The 15,565-nt window shown below is 43.3% G+C and overlaps 1 protein-coding gene and 1 pseudogene across 3 annotated transcripts in view; one reads left to right on the top strand and one right to left on the bottom strand.

Annotated features, from left to right (window-relative positions):
• The window catches only part of Baz1a (bromodomain adjacent to zinc finger domain 1A), an 89,110-nt gene extending 85,725 nt beyond the window's left edge, over positions 1–3,385 (bottom strand). For 2 of the 3 annotated variants that reach the window (XM_076941865.1, XM_076941866.1), the window contains exon 1: positions 2,763–2,917. In XM_076941865.1, the coding sequence (XP_076797980.1) occupies positions 2,763–2,875 (113 nt within the window). In that variant the 5' untranslated portion in view covers positions 2,876–2,917. Of the gene's footprint in view, positions 1–2,762; positions 2,918–3,250 lie in introns of those variants that run through there. The other variant, XM_034514037.2, reaches the window with a different exon arrangement.
• A 10,621-nt stretch (positions 3,386–14,006) lies between these two features.
• LOC117717464 (U6 spliceosomal RNA) lies at positions 14,007–14,103 on the top strand (annotated as a pseudogene).
• Positions 14,104–15,565: the final 1,462 nt, after the last annotated feature.

Genomic DNA, 15,565 nt, shown 5'->3' with positions numbered 1-15,565 from the left:
CAGAAGAACATAATACTGTATAATCACTGACAATCCATCCTGGTCATAGTCTCTCTCTTAAAGAACATAGGGTCTTGGGGAAAATGAGCAGTAATAGGAGACTCTTCAGAAGGAGGTCGGGCCACAGTGTGGCAAGAGGAGGCAGACTTCAACGACAGAGACTGAGCACTACCTAGCGACGAAAACAAAATTGTTTCTGACTAACCAGTAAGTTAGAGGTTTCTTGGGAAGTGAGCAAGGCTGGAAGCTGGGCTAGGCAGAAATTTTACATTCAAGAGATAAAATAAAAAATAAAAGCTGAAGTAACAGGGTGAGCATAGATAAATACTCAGACAAATACAAGATTCTTAATACAAAAGGTAACCTTCAAATTAGCACAAACCAATTTAAGATGTAAGTTAAAATAGCTTTCCTTCTGTTTCTATAGATCAGTATATACCATCTACCCTAAATGCAGTTTTGAAAAGATAACTTTTTACCAATTAAGGGAATGGGAAGACAAGTTAAAATAAATTAGCACAGTTAAATGACAAGTCTTGTACTTTATAGACAATCCAAAAATCTTAAGGATTAAATAGCTAAGGACATAATACAATTTTGTTTAAGGCAAATTGTTTAAGGCAAATGATCAAATATGTTACCAAATTAATCATCTCTCTTAAACTGTTTGTAACTTCCAAAACCTCAGCTACTTTAGCACTGGGGAGAAAATACAGAGGTGTTGTTTGTTTGTTTGTTTTGTTTTAAGCTATCTTTAAGTGTTTTAATATCCTAAGACTACAAAACATACAATTCCTCACTTTTCCTGTTGGGATGCAAAAAAAAAAAAAAAAAAAAATTCAACATTTCAGACTTCTCTGTGATTAGAATAATTCATTCCAGGTACCAAAGTACACCAAGTTTTTAATTCACAGGGGATAAAAGTCAAGTCTACCTTGCCCTCTACAGCAATGGCAGCCTTTTTTTTGAAGTTTGGATTGGAGGCACTGTTTGTGCTTAACCTGGAGTCTTCACTTTGTAACCCAGACTGGCCCAAAACTCACTCTGTGGCCCCAGGGCTGGCCTTGAACTTGCAGACTCTCTGCTTCAGCCCCCTGAGTACCAGGCCAGGAGAGCCTTTTCAAAAGATTGCTTATATAAAAACCAAGGAAGAGTTCTGGATGTAAGCCTGTTAACTATTTTCTTGGTACTCTTAAATTAGAAAACAATCAGGAATGTTCCTCAGGATTTTACCTTAAACATTAGATGAAGACATCATCCTTGCACTGTTACCCAACTCAAATCCACCTAAGTTACAAGAGTGCACTCAAAGTAATAAAGCAAGTCCGTACAGGAGCCCAGTGAGACGTGCACTCCTACCTAAAGGTACTGTTTGATGAAAAGTACTATCTATGTCTGTAGATATAACACGTTTACCTGTAACCCCTTCTAGGGAGCTGAAGATGGGAGTGGGGGTGGGGGTGGGGTCCTACTTTTCTAATCTCACTACTTTCTCAGCCGGTTGGCGAGTTTGCCTAAAGACCTGCCTGGATCAAGCCTTTCTCCCAGGCCCCACACTCAGAAATCCTCCTACACACAACCTATTTGGTTGCTATTAACATACGGTTTCTAAGCCACAAAAAGAGAGTCTGCGTGGAGGATAAAAGAACGAAAAAGGGCTGGAGGTCGGGGGGGGGGGGGGGGGGGTGAGGGGTGAGGACCAGGCTGCTCCTGTGACTGATCAATTCGGGTTCTCACTTAAGAGTCCCTGTTTAAACGCGGGTCGCTGAAACAAACCCCACCGCTTCGTGTCACTGAGCCACGGAAACTCTTGGATACACCGAGCAATGAACTGAAAAATTGGGAGTTGAAGCTACATCTCCAGCAGCTTCGGGTTCTTATCAAAACAAAAGCAGTGGCACATGTCAGGCGGCCCACATGCGCCAGGGGAGGGCGTGGGGGGGGGAGGCGACAGAATGAAGCTGGAGTTGAACTTGTCTAACCCCCCCTCCTAACTCCCACCGCCGAGCTCTTGGTTACTCGAAAGGAAAACCGGGGGCGTCCGGGACCCACTGTCTCCCACTCCTTTCCCCACGCTCGGCCAGACTCCTTCCTCGCAGGTCTCCCGGGGGCGGAGACGCCGAGTTCCCCGGGGACGGGAGTTAGTCACCAAGAAGAGGCGGTGACAGAGCGCGGCTCTCGTCGCACACTCTCAGGCCTAGGCGGCGCGGGACGCGAGGCCGCCGCTCGGGACACGCGTGCCCCAACGCCCCCGGCCCGGTCCTCCTGGCCCGTGAAGTAACCCCTCGCCCCTCAGCGGAGCGAGCCTCCACTCCTGCCCCGGTCCCCACCTTAGCCCTGGCAGCTACCCACCACCACCACCAAACGTCAGAAGCCACGCGCGACCGCGAAAACCCAGCCCGGGGCCAGCCGCTTCCTGCCCTTGGGGGGGGGGTCAGAGCTTCCCACTCGGGGCTGCGGGACCGCGGCGGCGCGCGGCTGACCCGGCGGGGATCCCGGAACCGGCGGCCGAGCGCGTGCGGCCGCGGCGGGGAGGGGCGAGGCGGGGAGTTTCCGCCCGCCTGGCGAGCGCGGCGACTCCGAGCGGTCGCCGGCCTCTGCGGGCCCCGCCGCCAGCCGCCCCACGCGGTCACGGCGCGCGGGGGAGGGGCGGCCCGGCCACCCGTCACGAGTCCGGGAGAGAAAGAGGAGACAAGACAGACAAAAGGGCGCGGGGGCGGCCGTCCCCGCTGCCCCGGCGCCCGCGCCGCGGCCGGCCTTACTCGTAGTGGCGGAAGATCTCGTTGGTGACTTTACAGTAGAAAACTTCCTCGTCCGGCCGCAGGTCCCCCGGCGGCTTCTGCCTCACGAACGGCTTTCGGTGAAGCAGCGGCATCTCCGGGCTGCGCGCGTCCGCCCGCGTCCCTAGCAAATTGGAGGGAAAGGAAAGCCGGTAAGGTCGGGGAGCGCCGGGGCGGCTCGGCTGCCTTTTGTGTGACAGACGAGTCCGGTCCTCCCCGCCGCCGAGGTGCCGGGTCTGACGGGCGGCCGCGGCCCCGGCGCGCCCTGCGGGCACCTCACAATGGGGCGGACGCCCCGCGGCGGGCGGTGCGGCGGCTCCCTCCCCCCAGCGCCGCTCCGGGCCGCCGCCGCCGCCGGTCCCGGGACTCGCAACGTGCTCGACGCATCCCGGAGCCAGGCGGCCACGGAGCCCGGGCGCCGCCGCGCTTTGTTCCCGGTTCCCCGGGACGCCGGCAGACGAGCCCCTCACCTGCGAGCACTTGCCCGCCGCCGCACCTTCCCACGAGGAACGCCGCGAGGGTCCGGCCCGGCCCGCCCCGCCCCGGAGTCTCTCCCCGCCGCCGCCGCCGCCGCTCGCGCTGCCACTGCCGGGCTCGGCGCGGGGATCTCGTCCCGCCGGCACTTCCCCGCCTCTCCGCGCTCCCGGGAAGTTTCTGAGCTACTTTCGGCTCTGAAGGAGGAAGAGCAGTGGGGAGGAGCTTTTCGCTTCTCGCTTCTACCTTTTTATTGGCTACTGGATGACTTTTACAGCCTGTCACTGATACAGGAAGAGAGGGCGAAGAGCCTGGGAGAGCTACATTATTAATTAATGGAGCAACCCCTCGTGAAGAATCAGAAGCATCCTCCATGTTTGAGATTATCGGCCAGAAGATCTGGGGAAAGCGCTAGTGTTCCTTAAACACATGGTTGACAAAGTAAAGCCTTCATCTTTTCCAATGGGCCACCAGCGCTCAGCTATTGAACGGAAAAGGGGATTCTGGCTCCGATTTAAATTGCGATTTGAAGAAGGGAAGACTTAAGAAACGAAATTGCAAAAACCCTCAAAGTATTTTGCATGCGTAAACATCCATCTTGAAAGAAAGTACCTTTCTTGACACCAGTCCGTCTTAATACTTAAAACAATTCAAAGAGTTTGATAGCTCAGGAAAAGACAAAAGTTTGAAATGTCATCACACTTACAGAATCCCCCCAAATATTTAAAACTAAACACAGAATTTTTAAAAAGTGTAAGTAACTTATCATCTATAAGTAATTTAAGCTCAATGTTTTTAGTTCAATTAGAATCTTAACGATGTTAAATTTACTACTGAAATGTCTCATAAAACAATTTTCCCATATCAGTAATTTTCATAAATGAAAACAATTTTAATTCTTATAAGACTTGGGACTTTTGACTTGGAAAGGATATTCTAAATTAGAAATCATTCAGAATGTTCACCAGCTTTTAATATTTTTTGCCGTCACTCTATTTGTTTATTTGTAAATTAACATGTAAGAATGAGTCTAAAAGTATTCCTGAAGAATAGTCATCCAATAAAATGTTACTTTTTTTTCTAATTACTACTACTACTGTGAAATGGTTTTTAAAACTGGGATCTTCTATAACTGTACTGGAGGGAGGGGAATGTTTGAGACTATTTACCAGTTATGAACTTTTCGAACTACTTTTTGGCTGATTATAGAATTAGCAAAACAAGGCAGTGAAAGACTTTTCTATGATACTTAAAAACTATTAACAGTATGTATGCATACACATCTATATGAGCATAGTCACAGAAGCTTAGAAGTCTCCCAGTGGCAAGTATATACAGAAGCCTGTATGCTTTTCAGAAAAGTACACACTTAAAAAAAGATTTGGTCTTTTTTAAATTGGCCTTCGAATAATATATAGAATAATAAGTGAGAATTCTCTAGGAAGTAGTTATTAATAGCACCTACAACAGTCACCTAAACTAGAGGCAAGAAGAAAATTTAATTTACAAGGTGTGTGTGTGTATGTGTGTGTATATAATACATATATATTATGTATATGTATATAATAAATATATATTTTATATATTATATATATTATACATATATAATATATATTACATGTGTGTGTGTGTGATATGCAGGTGAACCCAGGGGCCTAAGCATGTGAAGCTGCTAACCTGAGGTCTAGATTAGCACAGTATACTACAATCCAAAAGCCAAAATAACTGGTAAGCTAGAAACCCGAATATTTCTAGTTTTCAACTTACTGTTTGCTACATTTTAAAAAATTGTTAAAATGATCAAAAAGCAATAAGGTAGGCAGGCAAATGGTTCTGTGGATTAAGACACTTGTCACCAAACCTGACTACCTAGGTTACATTTCCAGAATCCACACAATGGAGAGAACCTACTCCCATAAATTGTCCTTTGACCTCTTTTGTGTCCCCTATCCCAATAAGTAAGTATGATTTTAAATTTTTCTTAAAAAATTTAAAAGCAAGTGTTTATTTCCTTTTTCTTATAAATACAAATATTGACAAAATTATTTTATTATGCTATCAAAGTTATTTTTTATTTTTTGGTTTTTCGAGACAGGGTTTTTTCTCTGTGTATCTCTGGCTGTCCTGGAACTCACTCTGTAGACCAGGCTGGCCTCGAACTCAGAAATCCACCTGCCTCCGCCTCCCAAGTGCTGGGACTAAAGGTGTGCGCCACCACTGCCTGGCCAAAATTAATATTTTATTTCTTTATCAAAATAAAATTTCTGCTCTCATACTTAATATTTGGTACACTTACTTTTCTGGGTTACATCTATTTCTGGGTTACATCTATTTCTGGGTTACATCTATTTATTTGGTTTGTGGCTGTTCATAGATGTTATTTCAGAGTTATGTAAGCTTAGAAAATTAAATTTTTAACTGATTATCATGTGCAAAAGTTTGTTTTCTTGTGGCCATTAGAATAAGAATGGCCCCCTTAGGCTCAGATATTTGAATACTTAGTCACCAAGGAGTGGACTTCTTTGAAAAGATTAGAAGGATTAGGAGGTGTGGCCCTGTTGGTGGGACTGTGTCACTGGAGGTGGGCCTTCAGGTTTGAAAAGCCTGGGAAAGGTCCAGGCTCTCTCTTGTCCTCTGCCTGTGGATCAGGATGTATCTCTCATCTCTAGTCAGGCCTCAGAGGTCTAGAGCCACTGTTCTCACTCACATCAGACTGAGGGCTCCCACCTGAAGAACAACGTGGAGCATAGTTCTGTTCTAGACCTCTGCTGCCTGGTACGATCACCTGTGAGTGTTTGGAAAATACTGATGCATATTGTTTTTTGGTTTGTTTGTTTGGTTGGTTGGTTTTTTGAGACAGCGTTTCTCTGTGTATCAGAGCCATGGCTGTCCTGGAACTCGCTCTGTAGAACAGACTGGCCTCAAACTCAGAGAGATCCGACTGCCTGTGTCTCTGGGGTTTTGGACTTAAAGGGGTAAGCTACCACAGCATGTTGATTCATAATGTTATCCAGTCTCTTCTCATTTAGAATTAGGAAGTATAGAATTTTAGTAAACATTGAAAAGTTGTCTAAGGCCATCAGTAACACAATAATAGGTCACATTTTCATAAGTGCTCATTCTGCAGGCTTTAAACGAATCATACAGTTTTCATCTTGAGCTTAGCATAGTTTCATCTTTTGATTTTGCAGATGAAGCCACTGAGGCTGGAAAAGTTATGTAGGTAGCATACCAGCATCTGAATCTGGAATTATAGATGCCACCATTCTGTTCTTAAGTTCCCAGACCACACTCTCTACTCCTGTTGTGTACTTAAGATTTGCTATTTAAGCCTGGTGGTGGTGGTGGTGGTGGCATATTAGCCTTTAATAGCAAAGGCAGAGGTGGGCACATCTCCTTGAGTTGGAGGCCACCTTGGCCTATAGTGCTACTTCCGGGACAGAGAAACTCTGTCTCAAAAAACAAAAATCAAAACAGCAACAACAAAGATTTGCTATTCAAGCTCAGATAGAAATTGAAACAAGGGACTTGATTCTATGTGAAAGACAATTTAGAATATGTAATAATTAAGAATCGTTGTTAATGGGGCCTGCAAAATGGTTCGCTGGGCAAACAAGGACAGCGATCCAAGTTGAATCCTGGCAGCCCCTCTGACTTCCACATGCACATCATAGCCCGTGTCCATCCACACATCATATACATACAACAATAAGTAAGTACATTTAAAGTAAAAAAAAAAATTACAAGGACTATTTATTCACTATGAAAGTGCCACAGGAAACCATAGTTTTTACAGGTACCTATAAACGAGGAAAGCCTAAATGTAACACGAAGCACAGAATTCACAATATTTGATTCCATAAAGTAAAATTTAAAAGTTTTCTTATGACAGCAGCTACCACAAAGTTGAAATACAAAAGTCAAATTGGGGAAAAAAAAATATTTGCAACTTGTGGACAAATTTCCCTACTAAGTAAGATGAAGAATTCTTACAATCACAATCACCCAAGGGAAACAGTAGAAAAACAACTGGCTTTTTAATCACTCTCAGTCCCACTAATAGGAGACATTCAGACGAGGGCTACACTGAGAGAACAGTTTTCATCTTCTGTGTTAGCAAAGCTCACCACCATGTTGATAAGTCTGTGGAAAAATACATTTCTATAGAGGGGAAGATAGACAAGTCTACATAAGATTACAAACATGCTAGGAATTCCGTGTGTAGGAAGATATTCCACAGGCATCTCGGTATGAATATTCAATTTGGTAGTGTTGGAAATGGCAGGTTAAAACAAATGAAAATGGCAACAATCACATAAATTATGTGTGTATACAGTGGCTAGTATTCGGGCATTAAAAAATGAGGCCGAACAAAAGGTACAGGAAATTTTATAGCTTGATATCCTTACATATTTGCTTGATATTAAAATACATCTGAGGGCTACAGAGACGGCAACTGCTGCTCGGGTAGAGGACTCAGCTTCAGTTCCCAGTACCCGCATGGTTCCTTATCATCTTAACTATAGTTCCAAAGGATCTGATGCCTCCTCCTGACCTTCATGGGCACTCACAGGATACACATACAAACATGCAGGCAAAACACCCATACACACAGATCTAAAAGCGAACACTAAGACACATCTGGAAGGATAGTCTCTAAAAGATACTGGTTGTCTCTGGGCAGATAGAAGGTGACTAGCAGATTGAGCTGAAAGGTAGACTCTTCATTGAAGAAAGATGAATGCACATTTTAAAGATACACTGATTGGCCAGGCAGTGGTGGCGCTCGCCTTTAATCCCAGCACTTGGGAGGCAGAGGCAGGCGATTTCTGAGTTTGAGGCCAGCCTGGTCTACAGAGTGAGTTCCAGGACAGCCAGGGCTACACAGAGAAACCCTGTCTTGAAGATAAAAGAGGAAGACAAAAACAGGTAACTGACAGCAATATTTTACTTTATAATAGGAAATATGAGTCAAATACGTTTAGAACTATTAAAAATTTTATAAAAAAAGAATTTTATAAAAATGTACATATCATATAAATATATACATAATTTTTTTTTTGGTTTTTTGAGACAGGGTTTCTCTGTGTAGTCCTGGCTGTTCTGGAACTCACTCTGTAGACAAGGCTGGCCTCGAACTCAGAAATCCACCTGCCTCTGCCTCCCAAGTGCTGGGATTAAAGGCGTGTGCCACCACCGCCCAGCAATAATAAATTTATAAAACATTTAAATACCTGTGTTATGTGTATCACACAGAGCCTTGCAGAGTACCCCTCTATGACAAGAGTTTGGCACACATTTGTTGTTTGGGTCAGTGGTTAGATAGATGTACAAAACAGAAATTTAATTTAATTATTTGATGCAGAGTCAGGTGAACATCTGCTTTCATTTTAATATGAGATAGAATGTCGATCATACATCTAAAATCTAAAAATCTACCTAGATTATCTATGCTGATTGTAGCTTACAGGATAAATTGTAACTATGTTCACCAAATCTATTGTTCTTTTAAGAAATGAGATATACACGGAATAAGTCATATACAAGGAATATGGATTACAGAGTTCCCTTTAATCAACAGCAAAACGGATTGTTACAGTTTCACTAATATCTGACATGTCATTTTTGGACTAATTGTTACTGGAGTAGAAAATATTAGCATATATTTGTTCCTCTTTTATTTTCCCCTTTGTGTCCATGCTACAGTCTACAAGCAGGAATCGTTGAAACTCTTACTACTTGATTTTTAATTTAAAAAAAAAAATTCAGGACAGTGCCTGGAACACAGCAAGTATGCAAAACCCACTGGGGAAGAATACTGCCTGTATCCTATTTCTGAAAATACTTAGAATAGTACTTCTTACCATTGGCTTCTATAGTTGGAATTGGATTGCCAAGAAATGCTATTTTGACATCAAGAACTGGCCATCTGGCTTTACAAGCAGTACACTGATGTGGTAACATATATCCAGAGACTACATGGTAACAAAGGAGAGGCACAAAGCAGCTGAATTCAGAAGCCCGCCATGAGTATATTTTATAAATAAATTCTAACCTAACAATCCCACATGAAGCATGCTAATCTCACAAGCTCCTGGAAATGGAAACACTTAGGGTTTTCTCCCTTTTATGTTGGTTACCAGCACCCTCTCTAGAACCTGGAAGTCGTGCCACCTCTGTGATTTCTATTGTCTTCATGTTTGCTTCAAATGCCTATCTCTTACTTCCTTAGCACAGTTGAGATTTCTTTTTCCAGCTATATTTTTCTTTATAGACTGAAAGGAAAGTTCTTCCTCAAGACACCAATTGGCCACTTGTCTACAACTTTGTAGCCCTCATGCTCTGCATACCTGACCTTTAGAAGCTAGTTCGCCTATTTGACCAAGTATCTTTCCCAAGTCGAGTACAAATATCAAACCTCTCCGTGTTTTTTGTTACTTAAAAAAACAGATGTATTTGTTTTACACAGGAGTGTTTGCCTGCATGAATGTATGTATGTATGTATGCATGCATGCATGCATGTGTGTATGCATGTATATGTGCCACTTGTGAGGAGTGCCTGTGGAAGCCAAGAAGGGGGGTGTCAGAGCCTCTAGAGATGGGTTTACAGATGATTGCTAGTAATGCATGGGTACTGGGAATCTAGTATGGCTCCTCGAAAGAACAGCAAGCGCTTTAACCACCGAGCCATCTCTCCAGCTCCAAACTTCCCAATAGTAACTATTTTGCCTGTCTCAAACTGCCCCCTTAAAATAAGAACCTCATACTTAGTTCTAGTGTGGTAGGCAGAGTAAAGCCTCCAGAGGTGCCCATGTTTATATGTCAGTTTGCACAAATGTAGTTAACGTTAAGGACCTTGAGATAGGCAGATTGCCTTGTCCCCCAGTTGCATCTAACCTAACTACAGGAGTTCTTAAAAGCAGAACTCCTGTAGTTAGGGTTTTGTTTTTTGTTTTTTTTGTTTTTTTTTTGTTTGTTTGTTTTTTGTTTTTTGGGTTTTTTTGGTTTTTTTTTTTTTTTTTTTTTTTTTTTTTTTTTTTGTACTCCTGAGGGGAACCCAGAGCCTAACTCGTGTAGGTAAGCACTTCCTGGCTGAGCTATAGCCCCGGACCCTAACTGAGGTTAGAAAGAGTAGAGGATGATTGCACAAAAGTCAGAGACATGTGGCACTGCTGGTTTTGGATGAAGAAACTAGGTCAAAAGCCAAGGAATGTGGTTATCTCTAGTCAAGGTTTCCACAACTGGGTTACGTCGCCAGCCCTTGTGGTTGTCTCTAGAAGCTAGAATCGGGCAAGATTATCCCTAAAAAAGTCCAAACGGTGTATACCCCCTCTATACTTTTATTTTAACCTGCTAAGAACTAGTTTGGGCTCTTGACTTAACTAAATTTATGGTAGTTACATAAATGTACACTGGCAATACAACATTAAAAGATCCAGTTTAGAGTCTGGAAATATTTGTAATACTTGCAGATGCTTAACGCTGACTTCTGCTGTCATTCGTATTTTGTATACGGCTATGCAAGCAGCTTTCAGGTGTTTGTTATTTGATTGTTGCCCATCTCATGAGATCAGATGTGTGGATTTTCCCCCCACTTGTGCAGTCATGTCCACACTCGAACTTTAGATTCAGAAGCTTTTCCGTTTATAGTTGTTCAGCCTGTACAATCACACACGAGCAAAATGGCATGCATACAGTCAGAGGCACAAAACCATTTTCCGGATTAGATTCCATCCCCCCCAGACTCCCGTGGGGATCTTTCTCTCATCAATCACCGTTCTCTAAATAGCAGCTTCTTCACCCCAGGGATCTATGCCCTGAGGCTCTGAACTAGTGCAGGTCTGTTTCACTGGGGCTCCGAGCCTGTTGGCAACACTAAGCCTGTCAGCGTTTATCCTCCTTCTTCCCTTCTCAGCCCATATTTCCAGAAGATCTATGATTCTTCCCCATTCTCTGTATTTGTGGCATCTTTACCTACACTCTGTACTTTTTTGCTACTGAAACTGCCTTTGAATCTGCCTCCTAATTGACAAATCCAATAGACTCTGCCCAGGGAAGACATCAGTCTGCTCCTTAGCATTCTCTCCATCCCAGTCTCAGTGATCCAGTCTTTTCCCTGAAAGATTCTGAATCTGCCTGGTATCAGTCTGTTCACCACGCCCTGGTGTTTCTGAGCTACCTGCTATCCTCTTCTCTTCTCTTCTCTTCTCTTCTCTTCTCTTCTCTTCTCTTCTCTTCTCTTCTCTTCTCTTCTCTTCTCTTCTCTTCTCTTCTCTTCTCTCTCTCTCTCTCTCTCTCTCTCTCTCTCTGTCTCTCTCTCTCTCCCCTCAGAGAAGCCCTTCCCAAATCTGTCTCCCTACCCTGATCCTGAGTACAATAGCTGTCCCTGGTCTCACTGAACATGAGCTCCTCCAGGATCTTCTTTTTTCTTGGGGACCCTGTATCAGCTTTCTGATGACTTACGATGAGTGACTCTCAAAACTGACATTATCAAGATGAGTCTGGGAGTAGTGGGTACTGGATCTGGCAGAACCTTCAAGGCAGGGAAGCTACTGGGGAAAGGAGGTAGAAGCTTACTCACAATATGAGCCTACTGCAGCCCTCCTTTGTGGGTTCTCACTCCCTGAAGCCTCCAGTTACCTGCTGCCAGCTGTACTCTGCAATGGACAGCATGTCCTGACTCTTTCCAGAAGGGAGACTGCATGGCATTTATTATGATGTATTACAGTAAGTATTATCGTTTATCTGTCATTGTGCCTTCTCTGTAAATTAAACTTCGTCCTCGTATGACTGTGTAGGTGATGGCACGCTAAGGGAAGAAGATTTCAGGCCAGGGAGTCTAGACTAGCAGTAACAGCACTGGCAGGAGTGGGGTGAGCAACAATCGACTAGGAACGGGAGGGAGAGGAAATAATGCACTCTGTGCACTGTGCACTGTGGTGGCTCCTGCCTTCCTGAGGCAGGTGGATCCTGTGAATTCAAAGCCAGGCTAGGCTACAGAGTGAGCCTTTGTCTCTAAAACTTAATAATAATAATAATAATAATAATAATAATAATAATAATAATACTTTCCAGAAATAGGAAATAAGAATGTTCTGAAATTGATAGATTTACCCATCAGCCCAGTAATCAAATCTGTACTTGGGGAAGCTGGAAGGGGATCATGAGTTTGAGGCTAACCTAGTCTACAAAATAAGGTCTTGCCTCAACCAAGGACTGGGCCAGTGGCTCAGTAGGTAGTATTTGCTATGTAAGCCTGGTGACCTGAATTCAGTCCCTGGAACCCAAATACAGTTGGAAGGACATAACAACCTAAGGCTGTCCTCTGATGGCTACATTATACAGTAGTACCCACACACAATGATAATATCTTAAATAGTACCATAGTTTGTTTGTTTGCTTATCTATTTTTCTCCTTTTTGTTTTTTTGTTTGTTTGTTTTGTTTTGTTTTGTTTTTTGAGACAGGATTTCTCTGTGTAACCCTGGCTGTCTCAGAATTCAATGTAGGTCAGGCTGGCCTCAAACTCAGAGGTGTTCCCTGCCTCTTCCTCAAGAGTGATCACGTACCAGGATTAAAGGCACTCACTACCACCACCCAGTTCACAATAATTTCTTAATTAAAATAAAAAATGGCTTGGGATGTGATTCACTGAAGACACATGCCTAACATACTGAGGGCCCCAAGTTTAATTCCCAGCACTACAAAAAATAAGAAAGGTACAAAAATTAAATTTAAAAATCTCTTAACACATTGCCAGTACTAACCTTAAGAACAATGAAGTCATAGTGACTCAGATGAAAGGTATTTCAAACATCTTGTATTGTTATTCTCATTCTGTAGAAAATAGGAATAAAGGAAATTGGACTGTGGAATGTAGCTAGTCAAGCTAGAGTGCTTGCCTAGCATACACGAAGCCCTGGGTGTGAGGTCAGCAGTGCATACACTATGCTTGTTAACACATTCCTATAATTCCAGTACTCAAGGGCAGTAGCAGGTGGATCCCTTTGAGTTCAAGTCCAGCCTGGTCTACAGAGTGAGTCCAGGAACAGAGAAACCCTTGAAAAATCAAACTAAAAGAAGGAGGAGGAAGAGGGGGAGGAGGGAGAAGAGGAAGGAAGGAAGGAAGGAAGGAAGGAAGGAAGGAAGGAAGGAAGGAAGAGATAGGAAAAAAAGAGTTCATATTCAGCTGTTTAGTGGGTTGGCAGGCAGCCTAGACTCCAAAAGATGCTGACTCTAAAAACAAACAAACAAAAAACAGACAGACAAACAAACAAACAAAAAAAAAAAAAAAAAAAAGGAAAGCAAAAACTGCCCAAGGTCCTACAATATGTATCCATTTGACCACTATTTCTGAAGGCTTTGACAGATCACGTGAACAGCACCATAGGAATCTGGGCTCATCCGAGAAACCAGAAGCTCTCCAGTTGTGTTCTGCACTAGGAAAGTGCCAGCCAAAAGAACCATCTACTTTGGCTCCAGGAAAAAGAGGGCAACAACCCTGAAGAGCTGTCTTTTGGAGTTTCTAACAACTTTTGATAGCAGCAGAGTGTGTCATAGCTGGAAAGAATGGTTGTCTAGAAGACCTGTAAGGCTAACTGATCCTCCCCCAGAGGCTGCCCGGGAGCACTGTGGGCTGAAGTACATCTCTCCAGTGGAGCACTTGACGAGCTTGTTCAAGGCTCTGAGTGCAATCCCTAATACTGAAGGGAAAACAAAACAAAACAAAACAAAACAAAACCGGATAGTGGGGGAGCTCGCCTCAGCAGCACACTAGGACAATATGGAAAAAGTTAGCATGGCCCCTGTGCAAGGATGACTCGAAAACTCATGAAGCATTCCTTTTTTTTTTTTTTTTTTTTTTGAGTATAATGGGAGCTGGAAGGTGGGGACTGCCAACCATTAGGTGATCATATCAGGGAAATACAAAAATAGAGGAGTTTCATTTCCCCTCTATGCTTTGGGTAAGTTCTGTTTTATCAAATAAAAGTAGTCTCCTGTATTTGCCAGCTATCTCTGTAGTAGTTAAGGATGGTCTCCCATGCTAGAGAGACTGTAGGCTACTGCAAAAGTTCACTGGCTGCAAAATTGAGTTTAGGTTTCCATCAGTGCAGGAGACTAAAGTCCATCACCTATGGAGTGGACATAGATTCCAGAATCAGATTTTGTTCTTTGGAGACAGTGTCTGGACTAGAACTGACTATTCAAACTAGGCTGGCTTCCAATTTGTAGTTATCCTCCTGCCTCAGCCTCCTACACCTGGAATTTCTTAAGTGTTTATACATTAATTCCAAAAAGATTGTATTATATAGACATTATCATCAATACTACCTAGGCCATTGTATAAATCAGAACACTATATAGCACTAAGAACAGAACCCTACATACATAAAGAGGGAAAACCAGAATATAATAAAACGTGACTAAATGAAATGAATTAAACTTACTCAAACAGATGTGAAAACCCCTCAATAAACTTTAGCATTAAGATCCAGTGGCATGTTAACTGAGCAACACGACTGAACAGAAGAGGGCTTATTTTAAGAATAAGCAGAAGGAAGATATAGCATTGGGAAAGCAAAAAGTAAAACTCACCATATTAGCAGATCAAAAGAGAAAATCTGAGCAGAAAAGTGGCAGCATATACTTTTGTCCCAGCACTTATGAGGCAGAGAGTCAGGTGGATCTCTGAGTTCAAGGCCAGCCTGGTCTACAAAACAAGTACTGGGACAGCCTGGGCTACACAGAGAAACTCTGACTTGGGGGGAAAAAAAAAGAGAAAAGAACAGACTTCCAAGTGAGTCCATAGTAGTATGTGCCTATGGGGATTGAGACAGGAGGATCACAAAGTCAAAGCTAGCCTAGGCTATCTAGCCTACATTGAGGCTCTGCCCTCAAAGGGAAGGGGGGAGGAGACAAAACTCCAGAGTCATTTCTGGTTTAGTAAAAGTCAGAGCAACAATGAAGACATAACAAACCACAACTTCAGTTACATTTTCCTTACGTCCAGTCTCCATCTGCTATATTGCTATTATTCATGTATATTCAAGATATAGCTAATAATTCAGAGACTAAAAAGGTGTAGATACCAAAAACAGACCAAGAAGTTAAGTAAGGTACAGTGACACACCCGTCACCTACCTGCTTGGATGCTGAAGCAGGAAGTCTCCAAGTTCAAGGCTATCCTGAACTATGTGGCTAATGCACTACCCTCTCTCTCTATTCCTGCACACTGGAGGAAGAGAACGAACTTTCCTGTGTGTGACTAAAATGCATGAGTGAGCTCCGGCTAAGGTCACACATGGAGGTCAT

Source organism: Arvicanthis niloticus, chromosome 11 (genome assembly GCF_011762505.2).
Source record: "Arvicanthis niloticus isolate mArvNil1 chromosome 11, mArvNil1.pat.X, whole genome shotgun sequence".
Taxonomy (NCBI): domain Eukaryota; kingdom Metazoa; phylum Chordata; class Mammalia; order Rodentia; family Muridae; genus Arvicanthis; species Arvicanthis niloticus.
This window is presented reverse-complemented; position numbering and strand designations above follow the sequence as displayed.